Source organism: Theropithecus gelada, chromosome 13 (assembly GCF_003255815.1).
Source record: "Theropithecus gelada isolate Dixy chromosome 13, Tgel_1.0, whole genome shotgun sequence".
NCBI lineage: Eukaryota > Metazoa > Chordata > Mammalia > Primates > Cercopithecidae > Theropithecus > Theropithecus gelada.
The window spans coordinates 47834757-47853969 of record NC_037681.1 but is presented as its reverse complement, the minus strand read 5'-3'; the positions used below and the strand labels follow the sequence as shown (position 1 = coordinate 47853969).

The following is a 19213-nucleotide window of genomic DNA, read 5'->3' as shown; positions in this document are numbered from 1 at the left end:
CTATCTCTTATCCATTTTTAAAATCAGAGTGTCTCGGCCGGGCGCCAGTGGCTCAAGCCTGTAATCCCAGCACTTTGGGAGGCCGAGACGGGCAGATCATGAGGTCAGGAGATCGAGACCATCCTGGCTAACATGGTGAAACCCCGTCTCTACTAAAAAAATACAAAAAACTAGCCGGGCGCGGTGGCGGGCGCCTGTAGTCCCAGCTACTCGGCACGCTGAGGCAGGAGAATGGCGTGAACCTGGGAGGCGGAGCTTGCAGTGAGCCGAGATCTGGCCACTGCACTCCAGCCTGGGCAACAGAGCGAGACTCTGTCTCAAAAAAAAAAAAAAAAAATCAGTGTCTCTTCCTCATTGATTGGAAGTCTTTGCATATGCTTGTATAGACTTTGGTGGTTATTTGCATTGCAGATATTTTTGCCTTAGCCTGTGGCTTGTCTTTTCTCTTCTTTTGGGAGTCTTTCACTGTTCAGACATTTTCACTTTAAAATAGTCCATTTTTTTCACTTAAAACAAATTAGTTTGAGGCCGGACACAGTGGCTTACGCCTGTAATCCCAGCACTTTGGGAGGCCAAGGCAGGCGGATCACTTGAGGTCAGGAGTTCGAGAATAGCCTGGCCAATATGGTGAAACCCCATCTCTACTAAAAATGCAAAAATTAGCCGGGCATGGTGGAGGGCACCATGTATATAGTTTGTGATGCTTTAGGTCTTATTTAAGAAATCCTCCATCCTGGCTAACACGGTGAAACCCCGTCTCTACTAAAAATACAAAAAACTATCCGGGCGTGGTGGCGGCGCCTGTAGTCCCAGCTACTCGGGAGGCTGAGGCAGGAGAATGGCGTGAACCCGGGAGGCGGAGCTTACAGTGAGCTGAGATCTGGCCACTGCACTCCAGCCTGGGCGACAGAGCGAGACTCCGTCTCAAAAAAAAAAAAAAAAAAAAGAAAAGAAATCCTTTTCTATTCCCTCCTATATTTTAACATTTTTAAATTTTGCTTTTCACCTGGAATTTGTTTTATGTATAATGTGGGTAGGGATCTAATTTTATTTTATTTTTCCATATGTTTAACCATTTGTTGAAAGTCCATTCTTCACCCTCTAATTTGTAATGCAATCTGTCATAAATCAAGTTTCCATATACATATGAGTCTATTCTTAAAGTAGTTGCACATTTCATGAGTATTATATTTCACATGAGGTTTCTGCACTCAGAAATGTAGGTATCTATAATAGAAACAATAATGTAGACCAAGAGGCCTAAGATTCCAGCAGCAAAAATGAGTTGTGAGAACTTGGACAAGCAATTTCACTCTGTAGGTCTCATTTTCAATGTATGTAAAATGACAGAGTTCAAGTCCAGGTATGGTGGCTCATGTCTGTAATCCCAGTACTTTGAGAGGCCGAGGCGGGTGGATCACCTGAGGTCAGGAGTTCGAGACCAGCCTGACCAATGTGGTGAAACCCTATCTCTACTAAAAATACAAAAATTAACTGGGCATGGTGGCGGGTACCTTTAATCCCAGCTACTCAGGAGGCTGAGGCAGGAGAATCGCCTGAATCTGAGAGGCGGAGGTTACAGTGAGCCAAGATGGTGCCACTGCATTCCAGCTGGGTAAGAAGAGTGAAACTCTGTCTTGGGGGAAAAAAAAAAGAGTTCCTCTCTTTTTTTTTTTTTTTTTTTTTGAGACAGAGTCTCACTCTGCCGCCCAGGCTGGAGTGCAGTGGCGTGATCTTGGCTCACTGCAAGCTCCGCCTCCCGGGTTCATGCCATTCTCCTGCCTCAGCCTCCCGAGTAGCTGGGACTACAGGCGCCCGCCACCTCGCCCGGCTAGTTTTTTTGTATTTTTTAGTAGAGACGGGGTTTCACCGTGTCAGCCAGGACGGTCTCGATCTCCTGACCTCGTGATCCGCCCATCTCGGCCTCCCAAAGTGCTGGGATTACAGGCTTGAGCCACCGCGCCCGGCCAAGAGTTCCTCTCTTAACTTTTTTGGGCTGTCAACCCTTTGGAGTACCTAAAATCGTAGACCTTCTCAGAGAAAAATATATACTATACACACATAATTTTATGTATAATTTCAGGGTTCTCAGGAGTTAGGGTCCTTGCCACTCTAGAACTCTGATTCTTCTTATAATTGGGGCATTAAAATATGGCTTTATCATTTTCCTTTTTTTTTTTTTTTTGAGACTGTCTTGCTCTGTCGTCCAGGCTGGAGTGCAGTGGCGTGATATTGGCTTACTGCAGCCTCTGCCTCCTAGGTTCAAGCGATTCTCTTGCCTCAGCCTCCCAAGTAGCTGGGACTACAGGCGCCCACCACCACACCCAGCTAATTTTTTTTTGTATTTTTAGTAGAGACAGGGTTTCACCACATTGGCCAGGCTGGTCTCCAAATCCTAACTTCAGGTGATCTGCCCACCTCGGCCTCCCAAAGTGCTGAGATTGCAGGCGTGAGCCACCATGCCCAGCCAATTTTACTTTTTAATTAAAGGAAGATTGTTTTTTTTTTTTTTTTTTTTTGTGAGACGGAGTCTCGCTCTGTCGCCCAGGCTGGAGTGCAGTGGCCGGATCTCAGCTCACTGCAAGCTCCGCCTCCCGGGTTCCCGCCATTCTCCTGCCTCAGCCTCCCGAGTAGCTGGGACTACAGGCGCCCACAACCGCGCCCGGCTAATTTTTTTGTATTTTTAGTAGAGACGAGGTTTCACCGTGGTCTCGATCTCCTGACCTTGTGATCCGCCCGCCTCGGCCTCCCAAAGTGCTGGGATTACAGGCGTGAGCCACCGCGCCCGGCCTAGGAAGATTGTTTTTTAAATTGGTCTTCACAATTATAGACAGCAGCGGACATTTGGTCCTTAGCTTAAGCATATATAACAAAGTGAGGCACATTGTTCATTAATAATGGATATCACTAAAACTTATAAGTAGGCTTTGATCAAGAGACTCCCTGAAAGCATCCCAGCCAACCCTAATTGGTCTGCTCTAAATGTGATAGTTTCTGATATTGTCTACAAGATTCAAATCAAACTAAAATATTCATCCTCTGCAGTGACCAGCCTAACTTTAGTCAGAGGTTTGTCTGCGTGCCTTCCCCACCATCTACCCTTGCAGTGCTCTTACACAGTAGGCATTCAAATTTGCAGGTAACTTCTTAGAGCATATGACCATCAAGGTCATTTATTCATCAGCCTTGTCTCACTGCTGTGTTGTATCAGGCTTATCTTTAATGTGCTCAGTGCTGCCTTCGAGGGGATTCGATGAGTAGGAGAAGCCTCTTGCTCAATAGTTCTAGTCTGCTCTGAGGTAACTCCGTAAGTCCCAAAGTGACGACATTTCTGTGGGTCTGGACCTTTTGAGTTAACAACATAGTTAAACAAAACTTCTACAATTCTAAAAGAGACCCAGCTTCCTAGACTTCCTGTCAAAATTATGTGTGTTGGCCACACTATGTACATGTGTGGAATCTCTCTTCTTAACCCTGTCTCCTTTATTCTATAGTGGATCTGATTGGTGGCTACAACATTGGCACCATGAGCCATGAGAGCCGTGTGGATTGGCTGGAACTTAATGAGACTGGACACAAGCTCCTCTTCAGGGACCGGAAACTTCGTGTGAGAAGAGCTACTAAGGCCTTAGGCATTGGCTGGACCACAGAGGGTGTGAGACAAGCTGCTACCAGGGACTGAGGGAGGCAGGATGGAGCATGTTGTCTTTGCTGTGTCATCAGCATAGCAGAAGGCACAGAAGAATCAACATTCTCTGTAGCTGATACCGAAATCCATCCTTTATTACCTCTTTTTTTTTTTTTTTTGGAGACAGAGTCTCACTCTGTCACCCAGGCTGGAGTGCAGTGGTATGATCTCGGCTCACTGCAACCCCTGCCTCCCAGGTTCAAGCGATTCTCCTGCCTCAGCCTCCCATCTGCCTCAGATGGTGTAGCAGGGACTATAGGCACATGCCACCACACCTAGATAATTTTTGTATTTTTAGTAGAGATGGGTTTTCACCATGTTGGTCAGGCTGGTCTCAAACTCCTGACCTCAGGTGATCTGCCCGCCTCAGCCTCCCAAAGTGCTGGGATTACAGGTGTGAGCCACCACGCCCAGCAATCCTATATTACCTCAGAGGTGATTGTATTATGGCAACAAAGTCAAGAAGGGAGCTTGGAAGTTGGTGTCTCTTACTGTTCACAGTCTGTGCCCTCAGGAAACTTCCTTAACCCTGCATTCCTCCTTCTCATGCCTAGCTGACCTTCACCTAGACCTGCTGTCCAGTGCTTTTCAGCCACACTTATCTGATGGCACGAACTGGCTGGAGGACAGCCTCTTCGTCCCTCATTGATTCTCATCCCAATATGGTAGCACCAGAGTGTTCAACCTCAGATCAAAGAGACAACCTGATGATTTTAATTTCAGTGAAAGCCACATCACAACTTTCCAGATAATTTAATTTTTCTAGTGGCCTGCCATTTGTAATCCAAGCTGGTAACTCTGGCCCAGAGTTATTTCAAGAAGGAAAGTCTGACCTTCACCTAACTTAAAATTCCTGGGATGTAGATCTTTGTTCTGTGGGCCATCTCTTACTTGACCAGAGTTAGGATATACCAGCTCAGCAGAAAGCAGATCAGTAAGCTTTGAAATGCAGCATGAACCTGAGTGGTGGGTTAGCTCACCACATCTCACCATTAAGGAAATAGTCAAAAGCAGGAGACAACCCACATCCCCTTCTAATTGTGTTATCTGCTGCTTCTTTCTTCAGTTGCATCTATATGATATTGAAAGCTGCTCTAAGACGATGATCCTCAACTTCTGCTCCTACGTGCAGTGGGTCCCAGGAAGTGATGTGCTGGTAGCTCAGAACCGAAACAGCCTGTGTGTGTGGTACAACATTGAGGCACCTGAGAGAGTCACCATGTTCACTATTAGGGTATGTTGGACACTAGGGGCCCTCAGATGTGATATTGAGCTGATTAATTAGAGCCATGAGGAGACTCTGAAGGCTACTTGGTTTTCTGTGTCCACCACCCTTAATCTCTGTGATAGAATTGGCAAATGAAGCTTAGACTTATGGACTAACACCCAGAACCATCCTTTTTCAGATTCCTGACATTATATTAGACCCTTGGAGTATGGGTTCATTACAGTGGCCCTGGGAAGTCACCAGGTCATAATATGGAGATCCCTCTAGGCTGGAAATCCCTGATAGGAGAGGCAGTTCTAATGTCATCTCCTTCTGTGCTGATTCTCCGTTACAAGCCATGCAAACTGCCTTTTTTTCTTAAATTACAGATCAGATCTTCTCTCCTATCCTACCACAACATCACACATAGCCGGTAGTCTTCCAAAATCTGGGGGGAGCCAGAGAAAACAAGAGAGGCAGGCTCCTATGCTAGGCTAGGATGACTGGTGTGTGTATGGGTAGAGCGCTTGATGCTTTCTTTTTGTCCTTTTCCATACCTTTTTTTATCTCCTTTTTGCCTCATTTTAAACTGATTAGGGTCTAAAATTTATTTGTTTAGTTCTTTCTTTCTTTTTATCTCTCTCTCTCTTTCTCTCCTTCTCTCTTTTACTCTCTCTTCTCTGTTTTCTTTTTTTCTCTCTCTCTCTCTTCTTTCTTTCTGAGACAGGGTCTCACACTATCTCCCAGGCTGGAGTGCAGTGATACAGTCATAGCTCATAGCAACCTCAACCTCCTGGGCTCAACCAATCCTCCTGCCTCAGCCTTCTGTATAGCTAGGACTACAGGTGCATGCCACCATGTCTGGCTAATTCTGTCCTTTCTTTAAACACCTTTTTTTTTTTTTTTTTTTTTTACATTTTGGGTTTGAAAGTTATATATCCTATTTCTGTAGAGGCTACCTTGAAAGTTTTAACATGTACTTAAATGAACAAAGTCTAAAGTTAATCAGCATCTAACCACCCCCTCCCCTGCAAACAATACAAGGACTTTAAAAGACTTTAACTTTCATCTCCTCCCCTTTGTCATTTTTGTCCAGTATTTTAGTTCTAATCTTATTTTGTCCCCAAAGATAGGCATGATTATTTTATTTTATTTGAGACAGAGTCTCTCTGTCACCTGGGCTGGGGTGCAGTGGCGCGATCTTGGCTCACTGCAACCTCCGTCTCCTGGGTTCAAGAGAGTCCTCTGCGTCAGCCTCCCAGGTAGCTGGGATTACAGGAACCCATCATCACGCCCAGCTAATTTTTGTACTTTTAGTAGAGATGAGGTTTTGCCATGTTGGCCAGGCTGGTCTCGAACTCCTGACCTTAGGAGATCCACTCGCCTCGGCCTCCCAAAGTGCTGGGATTACAGGCATGAGCCACCACGCCCTGCCTGATTATTTTATCAGACAGGATTCATTTAGATTTACCATCAAAGTACCAGTTCCTTTGTTTACCTTTTCTTGCAATGCCAGTCTTCTCTCTGGAATGACTTTTCTTCTTCCTGAAGAATATTATTTAGAAGTTTTTTTGTTTCTGTTTCTTTGTTTTTTGAGACAGGGTCTCACTCTGTTGCCCAGGCTGGAGTGCAGTGGCATGATCTTGGCTCATTGCAGCCTCCACCTCCCAAGTTCAGGTGATTCTCCCACCTCAGCCTCCCGAGTAGCTGGGATTACAGGCATGTGCCACCTCACCCAGCTAATTTTTATACTTTTAGTAGAGATGGGTTTCACCATGTTGGCCAGGCTGGTCTCAAACTCCTGACCTCAAGTGATCTGCCTCCGTCGGGCTCCCAAAGTGCTGGGTTTACAGACATGAGCCACTGTGCCCAGCCTTATTTAGAAATTTCTTTAGTGAAAGATGATAAATTTTCAGTTTTTCATTATCTGAACATGTTTCTATTTAGCCTTTGTTCTGAAAAGATGCTTGGACTCAGTACCCAGTTCCAGATTGACAGTTAATTTTTCTTAATTTATAAATGTTGTCTCATTGATTGACTTCCATTGCTGTTCTGAAAAATTTATCAGCAGCCATTTCTGTACAGGTGATCTGTCTTTTCTCTTTGGTTTCTTTTTTTTTTTTTCCTTTTTTTTTTTGAGACGGAGTCTTGCTGTGTTGCCCAGGCTGGAGTGCAGTGGTGCGATCTGTCGCCCACGCTGGTGTGCAGTGGCGTGATCTTGACTCACTGCAAGGTCCACCTCCCAGGTTCATGCCATTCTCCTGCCTCAACCTCCCGAGTAGCTGGGACTACAGGTGCCTGCCACCATGCCTGGCTAATTTTTTGTATTTTTAATAGAGATGGGGTTTCACTGTTAGCCAGGATGGTCTCGATCTCCTGACCTCGGGATCTGCCTGCCTCGGCCTCCTAAAGTGCTGGGATTACAGGCGTGATCCACTGTGCCTGGCCTCTCTTTGGTTTCTTTTAAAGTCTTCTTTCTTAGGGCTGGGTACAGTGGCTCACGCCTGTAATTCTAGCACTTTGGGAGGCTGAGATAGGCAGATCACTTGAGGCCAGGAGTTCAAGACCAGCCTGGCCAACGTGACGAAACCCCATCTCTACTAAAAAGAATAAAAATTAGCCGGGCATGGTGGCACTTTCCTGTAATCCTGCCTACTTGAGAGGCGAGGCATGAGAATCGCTTGAACCTGGGAGGCAAAGGTTGCAGTGAACCGAGGTTGTACCACTGCTCTCTAGCCTGAACGACAGAGTGAGACTCTGTCTCAGAAAAAAAAAAAAAAAATCTTCTCTTTTTCTTAGGTGTTTTGAAGTTTCACTACAATGTGTCTAGATTTTTTTTTTTTTTTTTGAGACGGAGTCTTTCTCTGTCACGCAGGCTGGAGTGCAGTGGCACGATCTTGGTTTACTGCAACCTCTACCTCCCAGGTTCAAGCGATTCTCCTGCCTCAACCTCCTAAGTAGCTGGGACTATAGGCGCGTGCCACCACACCTGGCTAATTTTTTGTATTTTTAGTAGAGATGGAGTTTCACCGTGTTGGCCAGGGTGGTCTCAGTCTCCTGACCTTGTGATCTGCCTGCCTTAGCCTCCCAAAGTGCTGGGATTATAAGCATGAGCCACTGCACCCAGCCATAAATTTTTAAAATTTATCCTGCTTAGTATAGATCGTGTTTCTTATATTTATGAATACACGTATTTTCATCACTCTTGGAAGTTTCTTAGTTATTATCTCTTCGAACATTGCTTCTCCTTAGCTATTCTCTAGTCTCTTCATCAGAACTCTAGTTAGGCAAATGTTAGATTTCTTGTTTTGCATTTTTAATTTATCTTTCATAGTTTCTTTCTTCCTGCTTCATGCTCCATGCCCAGGTTTTTTGTTTTGTTTTGTTTTGTTTTTTTTCAATTTTCTGTAAAGACAAGTTCTCATTGTGTTTCCCAGGCTGGTCTCAAACTCCTGGTCTCAAGCAATCCTCCTGCCTCAGCCTCCAAAAGTGCTGGGATTACAGGCATGAGCCACTGCATCTGGCCTCTGGATAATTTCTTTAGATCTGTTTCGATTCATTAGTTTGCTAATCTGCTACTAATCATTGTCTAATCTGCTATTTAAACTGTACATTGAGGTTTTTACTTCAAACATTAAATATTTCTTTAAGTTTTATTTGATTATTTCTCCAGTCTGCCTGGTCATATTGATAATTTCTTGTTCCTTGCTTAATTTTTCATTTCATCTTTTAAGGTATTTAGGTGCTTCATAAATAATCATTTTATATTCCATAACTGGGCTTAAAAACAAAAACAAAACAAAACAAAACAAAAAACAGGGTCTCACTTTGTCACCCAGGCTGTGCGGCGGCATGATCACGGCTCACTGCGTGCGCAAACTCCCAGGCTCAAATGATCCTCTCACCTTAGCCTCCTGAATAGCTGGGGCTACAGGCACATGCAACCACACCCAGATATTTTAATGTCTGAAATTCTTGAAGGTCTAAAACTGTTGTTTGTAGTTGTTATTTACTGTTTCATAGTGGTTGGTTTCCTTGGGGTTTTTTGTTTTTTTTTTATTGTGAGCTCATGTTGCTTTGAATGTATTCTTTTGGAATCCTGAGGGCCTAAAATGGATATGTTTTCCTCCAGTGATGATTCGGTCTTGTTTCTGCAGGAATCAGGCATATTAATGATCTGTAACCATTTATTTTGTTCCCTTTACTGAAGAGTGGATCCCAGGTTTAATTAAGGATTTTCAAATTCAGCCTCCCCATCCTGTTGGGGGGCCTGAGGTTTATTCTCCTGACACTGCATTTGCTTTCAGGACAACTGTACCTTCTCCGTTTGCTCACTTTCCTTTTTTTCTTGCTCAGGATTTTAGCTTATTGACCTTTTTCTTTCTGTCTGTCTTTTTTTGAGAGAGAAGGGTAGGATATGGGTAGGGAATTCTTCAAGTAAGTGAAGCAATGCATTAAAAGTGATTTCTTCAAGTAAGCCCAAGCAATGCATTAAAAAGTATGTTCCAGGTTCAAGTCATATTTTAACGAGAGAACCCTTAAGAATATCTACTCTCATGGTACTGCTGGAAGCAGAAGTGAATGCCACACTTTGTACCTCCAGGAGTTGGCGCTGTCATAGTTAGCAGTATACTTTAACCCAAGGATATTGCTATAAATGAAGTATTTTTTTATGCTTGAGAGAAACTAAAATGTTAGGAAAATCAGGGCCGCTGTGACTCTCTTGACCACTGATTGGGTTGGATGAGGGTGGGTCTTTTCTACAATTGATTCAGTGGAAACTAATCTGAAATTGGGGTGGGGTGAACTTTTACAGGGTGATGTTATAGGTCTGGAGCGGGGCGGAGGAAAGACCGAGGTGATGGTGATGGAAGGTGTGACTACTGTTGCCTACACACTGGATGAGGGCCTCATCGAGTTTGGAACAGCCATTGATGATGGCAACTACATCCGGTGAGAGGCTGGCCAATAACCTGGGAGGTGGTGGGAGAGTCTGGTTCTGAGAGGGGAGGACCTGGGGTGGGGTGTAAAACTGGCCAGCACTGATAAGGATCCAGTGATCCTGGGAGGCGATGAGACAAAGATGGCTCTTCTCCCTCCCCTTGCCCCATCACCGGTATTCTGCTGTGTCTTCCTAGCCCATTCCTTATTCATTATGCTTTGCTTCCTTCCCTTTCCAGGGCAACAGCCTTCTTAGAGACTCTGGAAATGACCCCAGAAACAGAGGCAATGTGGAAAACCTTGAGTAAACTGGCACTAGAGGCAAGGCAACTACACATTGCGGAGAGGTGAGCTAGACGTGTAGAACAGAGGTGCCAGGTAGCTAGGAGGGATGACCACATGAGTATTTTCCCTGTGGGCTGCTCCAATCCAGTGTTAAGGTACTCCCTACCTTCCCAATGCCAGCAAATAACATAGAGCCCTTCTGCAGTACAATATTCCAAACACTCTCCCATCCTAGATTATAAGAGTATGCCTTGACCGGGTGTGGTGGCTCACGCCTATAATCCCAGCACTTTGGGAGGCCGAGGCGGGCAGATCACAAGGTCAGGAGTTTGAGACCAGCCTGGCCAACATGGTGAAACCCCATCTCTACTAAAAATACAAAAATTAGCCAGGCGTATTGGCGGGCGCCTGTAATCCCAGCTACTGAGCAAGCTGAGGCAGGAGAATTGCTTGAACCCAGGAGGCAGAGGTTGCAGTGAGCTGAGATGGCACCACTGCACTCCAGCCTAGGCAACAGAGCAAGACTCCATCTTAAAAATAAGAGTATGTCTTGGCTGGGCACAGTGGCTCGTGCCTATAATCCTAGCACTTTGGGAGGGTGAAGCAGGCAGATCACTTAAAGCCAGGAGTTTGAGAGCAGCCTGGCCAACATGGCGAAACCCCAGCTCTACTAAAAATACAAAAATTAGCCGGGCATGGTGGTGCACACCTGTGGTCCCAGCTATTCAGGAGGCTGAGGCACAGGAATCACTTGAACCCGGGAGGCAAAGGTTGCAGTGAGCTGAGATCATGCAACTGCACTCCAGCCTGGCTGACAAGTGAGACCGTATCTCGAAAAAAGAAAAAGTGAAAAAACAAGAGTATGTCTTTTATTATTTTTACTGCCCCTTCTTGTAACTAGGTTCCCCTTAACATTTTTTTACTATTCTTACCCTTCAATCCATGCCTATGTGTATAATCGAGGTTTGGTATAAGAGTGTAGTTCACAGGACAAACTTGGGACTCCAGACTCCTTTAGTTCAAATCTTGGTTCCAATTACCAACTTGTATAACCATAGAGAGGTTATTTGACCTTCCCAAACCTTGGCTTCTTGATTTTCTCCATGTAGACTAGGATAATAATAGTATTTGCCTCATATGATGATAAAGAAGATGGTAAGGATATTGGTAGTGAAGGAGTGATGAAAGAATCTGTGCAAAGTGCTCAATAAATGTCATCTGCTGCCATTTTGGCTAGGAATCATCCTTGATCCCATTTTGTCCACACTTCCCACGTGTAGATTATTAGCAAGTCCTAACGATTCTGTCTTCAAAACACATCCTGATGTCTCCATCCTCGTGCAGACCACTGCCATCTCCCACCTGCAGTATTGCATAGCCTCTTAGTCTCACTGATACTATTTCTTGTACCCCTACCATCTATTCATCCCAGAGCAGCTGAGGTCATTTTTTAAACATAGATTGTGTCATTTTCACGACTGGAACCTTCCATTAGCTTACTGTTTTACTTACTATAAAACCCAAACTCCTTGTATGGCCTTACCCCTGAAGTTTTTTGACCTCTGCTTCTTTCTCATGCCAGTCTCCTACTTGGCCATTAGTCTCCAACCACACTGGCATCCTTCTGGCTCTGTGAGCGTGCCAAGCTCACACCTGCTATAGGCCTTTACACTAGCTGTTCCCTCTCCAGGAATGACTTTTCCCCATCCTGCCATGACTGGCTTTTTCTTGTATTCAGGTCTCAGCTCAAATGTCAATTCATCAGAGAGACCTTCTCCAACTACCAAGTTAAGTGGCCCCTTCAGTCACTATCTATAACAGGGGTGTCCAATCTTTTGGCTTCCCTGAGCCACATCGGAAGAATTATTATCTTGGGGCCACACATAAAATATACTAACACTAATGATAGCTGATGGGCTTAAAAAAAAAAAAAAAAGAATCACAAAAAAAATCTCATAATGTTTTAAGAAAGTTTATGAATTTGTGTTGGGCCACATTCAAAGCCATCTTGGGCCATGGGTTGAACAAGTTTGATCTATAATATTACATTATTTTATTTTTTATTATCTCCAATTTTACTAATTATTTGTCTCCACCAGAATGGAAGTTCTCAGAGAGCAAAGCCCTCATCTTCCTTAGTCTCTGTATGTCTCCAGTGACAAGCACATTGCCTGGCACATCATAGATGCACATCAATTTGTATTTGCTGAACCAATGAATTAATGATGATTCTATAATAATATTACTATCAATGTCATTGCTTCCATGCCATAGGTGCTTTTCTGCTTTGGGCCAAGTAGCAAAAGCTCGATTCCTGCATGAGACCAATGAGATTGCAGATCAAGTGTCCCGGGAATATGCAAGTATTATGCTCCTGATTCATTCTGTCTGTCTCCCAAGCTGATTTCTCTTAGTATTCAGCCCCATGATTTCTAGCTTTCCAGCCATCCCTAGTTTCCTTTACCCTGCCCACCCTACCTCTACCCTCAAGTCAGACCATTTCAGAATTGCTTTTGCTAAACCTCAAACCTTTAAGCTCCATGAAGTGTTTTACCTTCCCAAGTCTTTTGTTTTCTCCATCCTTCTGGCCTTCCAAATTCAGCCCTCACAGACAGAACAGCAGCACCTACAGAAAAACCAGAACCTCCTTTTTCCCCCACAGGGCGGAGAAGGAACAGACTTTTATCAGGTCCGAGCACGTCTAGCCATGCTGGAAAAGAACTACAAACTGGCCGAAATGATCTTTTTGGAACAGGTAATAGGTAAAGAGAGACAGGTTGGAAGAGGGGATACGAGGGAAAAAGAAGGAAAAGGGGATGCAAACTCAAGGGAGGAAAGCATGCTGGTAAGCTAGGCTTCCAAAGGTTTGGTGACAACTTTCGAAGAGGTTTATATAGTTAATTTCACCCCTTCCTTAACTTCCTCCTCTTGTGTTAGTCCTTACTTTTCTAGACAAACTTCCTTCTTTGGCCTTTGATTACTACTTTCTTTCATACGCAGTCTACTACCTCCCCTCTAGTCCAGAGCCTGTCTTTGCAGTTCTTGTGCATAGGGGTAGATCCAGGTTTTGTGGGCCGGAAGCTTATACAATTTGAGGAGCTCTCTTTAAGAACAGTTGCCTTAGGCCGGGTGTGGTGGCTCACGCCAGTAATCCCAGCGCTTTGGGAGGCTGAGGCAGGTGGATCACATGAGGTCATGAGTTCAAGACCAGCCTGGCCAACATAGTGAAACCCCATCTCTACTAAAAATACAAAAAATTAGCCAGGCATGGTGGTGCATGCATGTAATCCCAGCTACTTGGGAGGCTGAGGCGGGAGAATTGCTTGAGCCAAGGAAGCGGAGGTTGCAGTGAGCCGAGATCGCACCACTGCACTTCAGCCTCAGCAACAGAGTGAGACTCCATCTCAAAAAAAAGAACAGTTGCCTTGGAAAGGGCCTGTGCAAATAAGGAGGCCTGAAGCTTAAGCTTCTTTTAGTTTCCCAATATTTCTGCTGGTATAGTAGTTAAAAGGTAAGGCTTTTGGTCCTCATGTGCTGGCATCATAGCCAGGCTGAGGAGAGCTTGCTGCTTTCTGATCCTCATATCTTTCTGGCATCCCTCTCCGCTCTGCCTTTTTCCCCTAGAACGCTGTGGAGGAGGCCATGGGCATGTACCAGGAGCTACACCGTTGGGATGAGTGTATCGCTGTGGCTGAAGCCAAGGTACCTGTTTTGTCTTCTCCACAGTTGTTGAGAATTTGGTTCTGCCAATTTCAAAAACCTTCTTTTGTCAAGGAGGCCATAGAAACCAGAACAGGGTTGGGGCTTGGACTTGACATTGTGAGGAGTTAGGATACTACTGACCCAGGAGCATTCCCCTTGTTATAGAGGGATTGGAGAAGCATGGGAGGCAGAGGAGTAGGAAGGGGGATGTGACTTCTAGTTCTCCTCTGTGTGTGTCCAGGGGCACCCAGCCCTAGAGAAGCTACGCCGTAGTTACTACCAGTGGCTTATGGACACACAGCAGGAGGAGCGAGCAGGTGAACTACAGGAGAGCCAAGGGGATGGGCTAGCAGCCATCAGCCTCTACCTCAAAGCTGGGCTCCCTGCCAAAGCTGCTCGGCTGGTGCTGACCCGAGAGGAACTGCTAGCCAACACAGAGCTGGTAGAACACATCACTGCAGCCCTTATCAAGGGGGAACTCTACGAAAGGGTATGCTGGCTTCCTTTTCCTAGCCCTTATGTCCAGGAGCTCAGGACCCTTCCCTCACCCAGAGGAGTCTTGGGGTGCAGAGTACTTCCTGACTGCTGGTGTTCCCTTGTTTTTGGAGCTAATACTTAGTTCTTTGTGTTGTAGGGGTATCATAGTAATGTGCTATGTGTTAACAGGCAGGTGATCTCTTTGAGAAGATTCACAATCCACAGAAGGCCCTGGAGTGCTACCGTAAAGGCAACGCATTCATGAAAGGTACTAGCCACCTATGAGCCATCCTTTACTGTTGTGGACTCTTGCCCCTCTGATTCCCCGGCACCCCTTGGTGTGTGTGTTCAGGTTGCCTGGCTCCAGTTCTCCATTCCTCCCCTTCTTACCCATTCTCCATGCTTCATCTCCCTGTCCTACCTTTTTCCTGAGGCCTGTCCCTGGAAGTCTGGGCTGAGCACCTTTTCTCTCCCTGGCAGCGGTAGAGCTGGCTCGATTGGCCTTCCCAGTGGAGGTGGTGAAACTGGAGGAGGCATGGGGGGACCACCTGGTGCAGCAGAAGCAGCTTGATGCAGCCATTAATCACTACATCGAAGCCAGGTATGGGAGTATGGGAATGTAAAGGAGATTTAGGTGTGAAGTGAGGGGCAGTGGAGCAAGTAAGGACACCAAGGCTTAAAAGAAGGTATCTCAAAATGTAGGTTGATGTGTGCTTAAGGGGTCCTTTTACCTCCATTCATTTTCATCTTTCATCCTACATATTTATATCTTTCTCAACTTTGCCAGGTGCTCCATTAAGGCAATTGAGGCCGCCCTGGGTGCCCGCCAGTGGAAGAAGGCAATTTATATATTAGATCTACAGGACCGGAACACTGCGTCCAAATACTATCCTCTCGTGGCCCAACACTATGCATCCCTGCAGGAGTATGAGGTGAGGAAGAGTCCCTTTTCGCAGCATGAGGCGATGCAGTAGAGGATAACAATGAGAGAACCCAAAACAGGAAGTGTGGAGGCAAGCTCACCAGATGCTTCTTTCTGGGCCCCAAACAGCATCACAACCTTGAATGGGAAGAGAACAGTTTACTTTCCCAATTTCATTCCAGTGTGACACTGATACCTTCCTTCACCCCAGATACATAAAGTGAGTCTCTAGCTCTGTCCCAGCCAGCATGAGTGATTCTTCATGAATAACGCTAACATAGTTACAATATAAAATTGCTTTACATCGCAGAAATGTGAGGCCCTTTTGAATTCCACTGTATTGTCCTCATACTGCTTGGGGCTGGTCTTTCTTTTTAAATGGTAGAATATACGAGACACCCATACTCATCATTTCTTCTCTATCATTACAAGGTTGTATTGCAGGCTCTCCACCATCTTAGCCGAGGTTTGTTCTTTCCTCGTTCAAGCTGCTTTAAGTCTGTTGCTCTGACCTTTTGTATCTACCTCCCATCAACTACAGATTGCTGAGGAGCTCTATACTAAGGGAGACCGGACAAAAGATGCTATAGACATGTACACCCAGGCTGGCCGTTGGGAACAAGCCCACAAGGTAGGGATGAGTGGAGTTCATGATAAGAGAACTCTGCCTTAGTGGAAGTGTGGCCTCATTCCTCGGTCTCTGTTTCTCCTCTTCGCTTGACTCCCTGAAAGCTGACAAAGAGTACCAAAAAACAGTCTGAGCCACTTTGATCCCTAGCCATAGGGAAAGGAAGGGATGAAGAGAGGCCCTTGTTTCCAGACCTATCTATCATTCTGAAGGAGCAAATGGGCTTGGGAGCTGGGGAATCTGAACTACCACTCCTGACGCCTCTGGTCACATTGATGTCTTTGTTCTCACCCCTACACTTCAGAGCCCAGTGGTTACAGCAGTAATGGGAGTGTATGCCCCAGCACAAGGCATCACAGACCCAGACCCTCCCACCTTAGCGGAATATAGTTCTTCCTCTGCTTCTTATGGACTTGGAATTCCCCGACCTCACTAGTGACCTCAGGAGTGGCAATAACCAAACTCCTGTGATTGTTGGGAGAGTTCAGAGCTTCTGAACAAGCAGGTTTCCTTGAAGCCCTGCTTCCCTGGGGAATTGGACCTGAGGCTACCCTGCCTCTGTGCCTCCACAGCTGGCGATGAAATGCATGAGACCAGAAGATGTATCAGTGTTATACATCACTCAGGCCCAGGAAATGGAGAAGCAGGGCAAGTACCGTGAGGCTGAAAGGTGAGCCGTGGCCTCAGAGGAGGTGTAGTGGGAGATGAGATTTCAAGGCTGGGAGGAGGGATGGGGCCTGAGGATGTGTACCTTCTGCCCAGAAGGCAGTGACAGCAGGGATCGGGTCTAGGAGGCCCCAGATGTATCTCCCTTCCCCAGGCTATATGTGACAGTAGAAGAGCCTGATCTTGCCATCACCATGTACAAAAAGCACAAGTTGTATGATGACATGATCCGCCTGGTAGGGAAGCACCATCCAGATCTCCTCAGTGACACACACCTACATCTGGGCAAGGTGAGCCCTTCTCCTGGCTCTACCTATCTCTTCCCCAACCAGGCTCCATCTCCCCATCTCTCCATCCTGACTCACCTTCCTGCAGGAGCTGGAGGCTGAAGGCCGACTACAGGAGGCCGAGTACCACTACCTCGAGGCCCAGGAATGGAAGGCAACAGTGAACATGTACCGGGCCAGTGGGCTTTGGGAAGAGGCCTACCGGGTAAGGAGTTCAGGCCATGCTGAGAGATACATCCATCCTTCTTTCCCACGTTTTTTCCTTTTCAGAAAGGGTCTCACTCTGTCACCCAGGCTGGAGTGCAGTGGTGCAATTACGGCTCACTGCAGCCTTGACCTCCTGGGCTTAAGCAATCGATCCTCCCACTTCAACCTCCTGAGTAGCTGGGACTACAGGTGTGCACCACCACAGCTGGCTAATTTTTTAATTTTTTTGTAGAGACAGGTTTTCACCATGTTGCCCAAGCTGGTCTTGAACTCCTGGGCTCAAGTGAGCCACCTGCCTTGGCCTCCCAAAGTGTTGGGATTACAGCTATGAGCCACCATGCCCAGCCCTTCTTTTCCACTTTAAGTGACTAATTCACAATTGGTCAGAGCATCTTTGAAAATGTAGTGAAGATCAGAGTCTCTCTTGCCAGAACCATGTCCACATCTGTATACAGAAAATTTCACTTACAATTTTACGGGTCTGTGGACCAGGTGAAGCCTATCCTTGGACCCTAAGTACTTCAACCTAAGTTAAGAAACCCTGAAATTTAGCCCTTTTCCTGTTAACTTTTTATTTTATTTCATTTTTTGAGACAGAGTCTTGCTCTGTCACCCAGGCTGAAGTGTGGTGGCACAGTCTTGGCTTACTGCAACCTCCACCTTTTGGGTTCAAGCAATTTTTCTGCCTCAGCCTCCCAAGTAGCTGGGATTACAGGCAGTCACCACCGTGCCCAGCTAATTTTTGTATTTTTAGTAGAGATGGGGTTTCACTATGTTGGCCAGGCTGGTCTCGAACTCCTGACCTCAAGTGATCCTTCCTGCCTCGGCCTCCAAAAATGCTGGGATTATAGGTATGAGCCATCGCGCCCAGCCTCTTCCTCTTCAATTTAGAACAGTTATTGGATCCTTGTCAAAGCCAAGGTCAGGCCGGGCGCGGTGGCTCAAGCCTGTAATCCCAGCACTTTGGGAGGCCGAGACGGGCGGATCACGAGGTCAGGAGATCGAGACCATCCTGGCTAACACAGTGAAACCCCGTCTCTACTAAAAAATACAAAAAACTAGCCGGGTGAGGTGGTGGGCGCCTGTAGTCCCAGCTACTCGGGAGGCTGAGGCAGGAGAATGGCGTAAACCCGGGAGGCGGAGCTTGCAGTGAGCTGAGATCTGGCCACTGCACTCCAGCCTGGGCGACAGAGCGAGACTCCGTCTCAAAAAAAAAAAAAAAAAAAAAAAGCCAAGGTCAGAGATAAGAAGGGAGCAGCTCTGTATTGAAGGATTATTGAGTGACTTTGCTTTATAGGTGGCCAGGACTCAAGGAGGGACTAATGCCCACAAACACGTGGCCTATCTGTGGGCAAAGAGCCTGGGAGGAGAGGCTGCAGTTAGACTGCTTAACAAGCTGGGACTCCTGGAAGCTGCTGTTGACCACGCTGCGGACAATTGGTGAGGCCCCAAGCTTTCTCTCCATGGGCCCCATCGCAGGCAGAGCCACTATCTAGAGAAAGAAAATTGATGTATAACTGAAAGATCCTTGGAAGGACATGATAGAGTGGCATGAATAAATTAACTGCTCCTATTCCCTAGAGACTCAGAACAGTGTTTAACCTTTGGCTGTTCTAAGAAGGGTGGACAGGAAACAGATTGTAAAGCTAGGACTACAGATTGCACTAAACCAATAACTTACTCCTGGGTAATGGAAGTGTGATTCTGTCAAATGCAGAGTGAACTTTTTTTTTTTTTTTTTTTTTGAGACAGGGTCTCACTCTGTTGCCAGGCTGGAGAGCAGTGGCATGATATTGGCTCACTGCAACCTCCGCCTCCTGGTTCAAATGATTCTCCTGCCTCAGCCTCCCAAGTAGCTGGGACTACAGGCACGTGCCACCACGCTCAGCTAATTTTTGTATTTTTAGTAGGGATGGGGTTTCACCATGTTTGCCAGGATGGTCTTGATCTCTTGACCTAGTGATCCGCCCACCTTGGCCTCCCAAATTGCTGGGATTACAGGCGTGAGCCACTGCACCCGGCTGAACTTTTCTTTTTTTTGGAAGCACCAGAGTCCATGAGGCATTTTATTTGTAAATATGTATTACATCTCTAGAAAAAGAATCACAGGATTTTCCCTCGTATGTGTTGTCTTGCTTCTTCATGGTCCATGATGCCAGCTGAGGTTGTCAGTACAATAAAACCAAACTGGCAGGATGGGAGC

General features: G+C 46.1%; 1 protein-coding gene across 1 annotated transcript in view; it reads left to right on the top strand.

Moving 5' to 3' along the window:
- The window catches only part of IFT172 (intraflagellar transport 172), a 45060-nt gene that overhangs the window by 15334 nt on the left and 10513 nt on the right, over positions 1-19213 (top strand). Inside the window, exons 15-30 of the mRNA XM_025353539.1 lie at positions 3495-3607; positions 4755-4922; positions 9712-9848; positions 10076-10183; positions 12396-12480; positions 12784-12876; positions 13746-13823; positions 14065-14313; positions 14490-14568; positions 14781-14901; positions 15088-15232; positions 15764-15853; positions 16423-16520; positions 16671-16806; positions 16892-17008; positions 18308-18450. Coding sequence (XP_025209324.1) covers positions 3495-3607; positions 4755-4922; positions 9712-9848; positions 10076-10183; positions 12396-12480; positions 12784-12876; positions 13746-13823; positions 14065-14313; positions 14490-14568; positions 14781-14901; positions 15088-15232; positions 15764-15853; positions 16423-16520; positions 16671-16806; positions 16892-17008; positions 18308-18450 — 1960 coding nt within the window. The remainder of the gene's footprint in view (positions 1-3494; positions 3608-4754; positions 4923-9711; positions 9849-10075; positions 10184-12395; positions 12481-12783; positions 12877-13745; positions 13824-14064; positions 14314-14489; positions 14569-14780; positions 14902-15087; positions 15233-15763; positions 15854-16422; positions 16521-16670; positions 16807-16891; positions 17009-18307; positions 18451-19213) is intronic.